At 41.0% G+C, this 6,652-nt stretch overlaps 1 protein-coding gene across 3 annotated transcripts in view; it reads left to right on the top strand.

Annotated features, from left to right (window-relative positions):
- The first annotated feature begins 623 nt into the window (after nt 1–623).
- Nucleotides 624–6,652, top strand: part of LOC145984024 (uncharacterized) — a 509,229-nt gene continuing 503,200 nt past the window's right edge. For 2 of the 3 annotated variants that reach the window (XM_083117340.1, XM_083117337.1), the window contains exon 1: nt 625–987. In XM_083117340.1, the coding sequence (XP_082973466.1) occupies nt 967–987 (21 nt within the window). In that variant the 5' untranslated portion in view covers nt 625–966. Of the gene's footprint in view, nt 988–6,652 lie in introns of all 3 variants that reach the window. The other variant, XM_083117339.1, reaches the window with a different exon arrangement.

Below are 6,652 nucleotides of genomic sequence, written 5' to 3'. Positions count from 1 at the left end.
CCTCAAAAAATCTGGAGTTAGAATTGTGTCATTGTTGACTCACATCTGTTTCACAAATCGAATTTCTTTACATGCGACATTACTTGAATTTCTGGAATTGTATTAATTAAAATGTCAGGGGCACAGAGAGAACACTGCGGGGCCCCTACAACTGGGGCCACCCTGCACCGCGGGGGCGGCTGCTATGTCATTGGTTGCAGTTATGAATAATAATTATTTTTGGTGGGGCAGTAGAAATTCAATTTTTTCCTTTCTTTTTTAAAAATTATGTGAGCAAGCACTGTTAGTCACTGGTCAATTTCTTCCATTTCTTTATTGCTGCGACAATAGTGATTTATTACATTATTGGGCGTTGAGATTTTTAGTCTGTTTTCATTGCGGAATTATTGAAAAAAATGCCGTCACATCTTTCGAAAAGAGACACCGGAGGTAGCTGCGCGGCCTTCCTCGTTTAGCTTCTCCACATCGACTCTGGAATTCAGGACTTGGCAACAGCGCTTACTTTGTGATAAAGAGGGGAGAGAAGAACACACGCTTGAGTGAAGCACCCTCAAGCAAGGCCTACCTGGAGTCTTCAGGCGAACAGTTGTTCGTTATCGCCAACAGGCGGCAGTTGTGCGGCGTTCTGTGGAGGTTGAAGCCCGCTTGTGCTTGTCAGTGACAGCCGACAAGTCGTATTTATTCGCGGTCTGTGCGTTATCATTGAAGTAGGTTTGTTACCTGGTGGTGGATAAGAAGAGTAGGTGCGAATGTGTGGAATCGGATTCGGCATTGTACATGTTCAATGTCAAGTTCGTGGTTTGGTGAGACATGTTGGTGTGTGTTAAGTTTTCAAAATAGTGAGAATTGTGTAGACTTTTGTCAACAGTAGGCGTTTTAACTTTGCTTCTCGTAAAGCATCAAGTAAAAAATTGTGCCTAAAATGAAAAAGTGATTCGAACGTTTTTGTATTATTGTGGAGGAAATATGTTGGCGACACACAACACAGTAAGTACCCTCTTTTTGTTAAGTTTTCATGTATTATTTTTTTATGTTTGTGAAGAACATGGCAAGAATAAGAGCTTCCCAATTTTTGTGCTTTAACAATCGTGACATACGGTGTATAACTCAGGCTGTTACGTTTCCTGGGTTCGAATCGTGACTAATGAATTACTTTTTGATCACCAATTCAAGGGGTTCGATCTCCGTTAGAGGCACTTTGCACAGTGGTTCGGGAAGGTTCAGTTACGACTAACCTATTTCAGCATAAAATGTAAACTTCAATAAACAAACCCTAAATATTTATTTGTGTTAGCACTATCATTATCTCATCTTTAACTACGCCGACTTAAATCGTCGCAGTTAACTTAGCAGTCAGTGGCGCTGCTAAAGGGGGTCATGGGCCAAGGCCCCCAGAAAATGCTTCCCAGATTTTAGAAAAACATTTTGACTGCCTGTATATAATGTCATTATTAATACCATGTAACCATGTAATTTATAACTCCTGAGCAGTGGCGTGCCCAGGATTTTCGAAAGGAGGGGGTTAGGTATACATTTCTTAGTAGTCAGCCCTCATTTTGCCATCTTTTCCTGCGTTTGATGTTCCTTTTTTAGGAATACTGGGCCAAAAGGGGGGGGGTTATAACCCCCACCAACCCCCCTTGGGCACGCCACTGCTCCTGAGAATATTTGTTTACTTTCATCTGCCACTCGACTCCCCCCTCCCCCACACACACACCTTCTTTTTGGCTCCCCTGAAGCAGTATTAATTCTGTGTGAAACAAATTTGAAGTAAAACGCACAAGAGTAGTTAATAGAATTCGGCGAACATTTATCAAATGCACTATCGCCGCTATGGAAAAAAAATTGACGGCCCTAATATTTTATTCGTCTTTTGAATCGAACAAACTTCAAATATCTCAACAGTCAAGAGGGTTTGTAGGCCTATTTGAATCCAAATGGGGGGATTACACTATATTTTCCAGCTTATTTAGTTACTGCTGTGCATAGTGGTTCTTGTAGGGAAGTTGAGGGAGAATTGTTAGAGCTCTGGCCTTTCGAGTTGTCCCGTTTGAACCCCGGAGAAGGCATTTATTATTGTCCGTGGTGGTTGGTCTCAAATTTACAGTACTTTAGTATTGTACGAATTACCTCCAAATCGTATTCCTCCAAATATGATTCCCACTTATGGAACCTGACGTAACCAAATGACTCATGTTTGGGAGGGGAATATAATTTATCGTCTTACAAATGAGGTAGTCCGTATAATACTAAAGTACCAAATTTACTTCACTCATCAATCATAACCATAGTCAAGATTAATCTAGTGAGAAAAGTCAAAAAGTGACTTTAAATGAATACATATAAAGCGACAATTGTACTTTTTACTGAAGTTCTCTAAGAAGAAGAAGAAGAAATGTCATTTTTCAGTTTGCATTTATCATGAAACTGGAATTTTCTTCACAGTTCATAGACCGCGAGATATATCTATCACGATAAGCAGTGCTGTTTATTTTAACGTATCTGTGTGTGCAAATTGCATGCTTTCCAACAGGATGTCGTCGTTTGCAAAACGATGCAACTCTTATCACTATTTCTTTGCTTGATAACTATAAGGGAGGACCTGTCAGACTGAAACGACAGGTTATTTCAGTGACACGACATGTGCCTCTTCAGTCTATAAGAAAGCATTCATCGTGCATGCGCAACCAACAGACTGAGGCAACATGATGCACGCCATTGAGAAAACGTACCCGTCTGAGCGACAAGCGACATGCGCAGCTTGTTCTCTCACTTTGGTACGAAGGGTTGTATTCATTTCTGAAAGTTAGTTTCCAAGTTACACGTGTCGCTTCGATTGATTGATTGATTTTCTTTTTTCTTTACTTCGCTTTTTGTGCCAATTTTTTGGCTAATTTGCGAAGATGTGGATGATTGATGATATGACGAAACAAACATCCATTCCCAGGCCGGAATTCGAACCCGGGACCCCTGGCGTCGTAGTGCGATGTGCTAATCACTCCGCCACGGGGACCGGTACGTGTCGCATCGGTCTGAAAACCCGCTAAGGTGAACAGCCATATAAAGCACAACGATACTGAATTATGAATTTAGTATCTCTGCATCATTTTAAATTCTTGTTATTGAGCATCGCTTTTCTGCCACTTTTGGATAATTGCGACGATGAGATTGCGGATGAAATTGATGGATACTCATAAAGAACGCCCATACCAGGATACGAACCCGGGACCCCTGACGTCGTAGCGCATTGTGATAAGTGATAACTAATTCGCCACGGAAGGCGGTAATCGTTGCTTCATTTTGAGACATCACTTCAGGAAGAGATAAGGGTATATAGTTTAGGTATAGTTTTTGTGTCAACTAAATTGGTCTTAGTTATCAATTCTCATGTTTATGAGGCCTCCCCGTTGGCTTAGCGGTTCCGTCGTCGCCTTGTAATAAAGGGGTCCCGGTTCGATACCCGGTGGGGCACAAGTGGTTCGGATCCCACTTTAAACTGTAGGTCCAGTCCCGATTAGCCTTTCTGTGCATAAAGAGGACTTAAAACCAAAACTCAAGCTCTTGTTTATGAAAATGAGATGAACAAACCCTTCGAAATACTACCAAGAGAAACCTCCAATACTTTTTTAGTGCTGTGTATTTGTAATGTTACTGGATTATTGCCTGTATCGCCATTGTAAAAGATAAAGAAGGGTGTGGCAAACTCGTATGTGCCAATGTCGCACAGATCCGTGCAAGTGCGAGAGAGGTCCCACTCGCACAATACATTCTTAATGTTTCTTTCAAGAAGGTTATGTAGCAGAAATATTTTGCTTATGCAAGAGTTGAATATTAAATAAATACTATCATAGTACAGTCATGGACACTTCTGGGTTGTAATAAATACTTTGACTTTATATGGAATCGTTACAACCCAGCAGTTAGTGTTGCCCACGAGACGAGACGAGACTTTCGTCTGTCTCATCCCGTCTCGTGAAAATGCCGTCACGTCTTGTGTCTCGTCTCGTTTTGTCTCGTCTCGTCTCGTAAAAGTAATGCAGGATATTATGCCAACAAAAGTTAAAACTAGGAGACATCACAAAATATTATTCCCGAAAGTGGGTAAAACCTTAAAATATTTTGTTCACTGTTTAGTGAGAATAAATAAGGTTCGTTAACCATAAGGACATTGATATTTAATATAATGTTTGTTGATTACCAATAGCTAGATAGAGAATGACATCTACTTTGTTGTTTTTCTGTCTTCAATCAACTTTTTTATCCATCGTACATACACTAAGGGAGCTTTCAGACCGAAGCGACAAGCCGCACGGGGAGTTTGCACCGAAGTTACAATCAACACGAGCCCCTTCCGTATATAGGCAAATATTCACCCCATAGTATGCAGTACCAACTAACAGACCGAGGCTACACTATGCACGATATTACGTTTCAGCGACAAGGAACACGTACGTACACCTTGTCGTGTTACTTTGGTTCGGGAGGTCACATTTACTGAGGGTTCGTTTCCAAGCGGTTGGTTGTCGCTTCTCGCGTGTCGCTTGTTGCTTTGGTCTGCAAGTTCCCTTGAGGGAGCATTCAGAATGAAGTGACAAGCGACATGGTAGGGTAGTTCACACGTGACACAGGCAACTTCAGTTTACTAGCAAGCATTCACAGTCCGAGGCAACATGACGTACGGAATTCGGAAAACGGTCTAATCTGTACAAACCGCAAGCAACAATCGACCCCGAACAGTTTGTTGCGTCGCTTCGGTTGCAAGGTTCGATGTAAAGGAGAGTTCAAACCTAAGCGACACGCGACACATGCTGCTTGGGAACTAGCCCATCAACAGCAGCATTGCACACCGTAGCGGCATGAGACGCCGCGCTAGCCTGCGTTCGATTGGTGGAATCCCCAAGCGACACGAGGGTTTCGCACCGAAGTGACAAGCGACACAAGCTCCTTTAGTAATAAGCAGGCTTTCCCCACGCGTACGCCACCAACGGACAAAGGCGACACGATGCACTACATTAGAAGACGGCCAAGTCCGAGCGACACGAAAGCGACAAGCGACACGTCCCGCTCGTCACGTTGCTTCTGTTCTGAAGGTTATATTTATTACTGAGGCTTCATTTCCAACTGGCAGGCGTCGCTTCTTGCCTCTTGCATGTCGCTTTTTACTCCTTTGACTTCAGGCAATAGGTTCTTTACTTCAACGCAGAGTATCTAATTTTCCCTCCGCTCGGAAATTTCATGTTTAAACAGACAGAATGTTTAATAAAAAGTTATATGGTGAAATATACCTAGAGAAAAGGGTTACTGAACGCGAGGGGGTTTGGATGGGGAAATATTACAAACAGCAAGGGAGGTTACATGTCAAAAATCACTTCCTTCTGTGAGAAGACTACAAAAATTGCTTTGGGTCCGTTCCTTAGATGGCACGATTTTATGTGGAATATTCCTTATTCCTTATGTGAGAATAATCGCGTTGCGACGATAACAACTATTGTATGTCTCATTTAACTGTATAGTTTTCGCATTATAGCAGTAGTTTTTACTTTAAAAGCGTTAAATATATTTAACCTGTTTTAAGGATAAACAAATAATAAATTTCGTTACTATGGAAAAGCAAACAAAGCCCGCAATTTTCGTAATGTTTTACAATATTTTTCATAAATTTTCCATTCAAAGAAATTATCGAGAATAGTTCTATCTCACAATATTTTTACAGATAGATATCTCAATCGGTATTTTAGCAAAGTACTTCTATCTGGAGTACTATTTCAACATAAAATTACTAAGCTTGAATACATTGAAAAATGGAAGTAATACTGGATTTCGGAAGAATATAAAAACTAAATAAGATAGCCTTTTTATGTAATAGACGCTGATTTGGGTTTCCAAAGAAAATACTTTATTCCGAGTAAATAAATATTCGCAACTGATTAATTATTTCGTTTGTATTTTTTTCGAGACGAGACTAGACTTTTCACGAGCCGTCTCGTCCCGTCCTGTTTCTCGTCTCGAATTGTGAAATGCATGTCCCGTCTCGTCTCGTGGACAACACTACCAGCAGTGTCCGTGACTGTACAAAGCAACACCAATTTAGCCAACCTTCACACGAAGGTTGCCTTGAAACTTCCAACATGGTATAGTCAGATGGGTATATGTATATTCTCAAGCTTTCGAGACGTATACGAGTCAAGAACCTTTACATAGAACTTCGTGCCATTTGACTCGCACTAAGTTTCGAATGCTAGTTGTACAAAAGTTTCTCTACCTACACACTTACACATTTTTAAAATATGCAGAAGCAAATTGATGTATTCACACTGGGCTGTAGTTTCATTCGCCACTTCAGTGTAAATACTTTAATTTGTTTCTGCAGACACTAGGGGTCCCGGGTTCGAATCCCGGCCTAGACATGAGTGTTCTTTGTGAGTGGCCCTTCATCAATTTCATCATTCATCCACATCTTCGCGATTAGCCAAAAGTAGCAGAAATGCGAAGTAAAATAAATCAAATCAATCAATCAATTTGTTTCTGCAGGCTTTAAAATGAGTAGCATGCAGCAGGCTTTCCAGCAATAGCAACAATGTTGAAAATGCCTAACAATATCGCTTTGAATTTTCATGTGGTAATACATGTAATTTCTTGTAATTTCTACTCC

Source organism: Lepisma saccharinum, chromosome 2 (assembly GCF_977018435.1).
Source record: "Lepisma saccharinum chromosome 2, izLepSacc3.1, whole genome shotgun sequence".
Taxonomy (NCBI): Eukaryota; Metazoa; Arthropoda; class Insecta; order Zygentoma; family Lepismatidae; genus Lepisma; species Lepisma saccharinum.
Note: the sequence above shows the minus strand (reverse complement) of the source record. Positions and strands in the feature narration are given on the sequence as shown.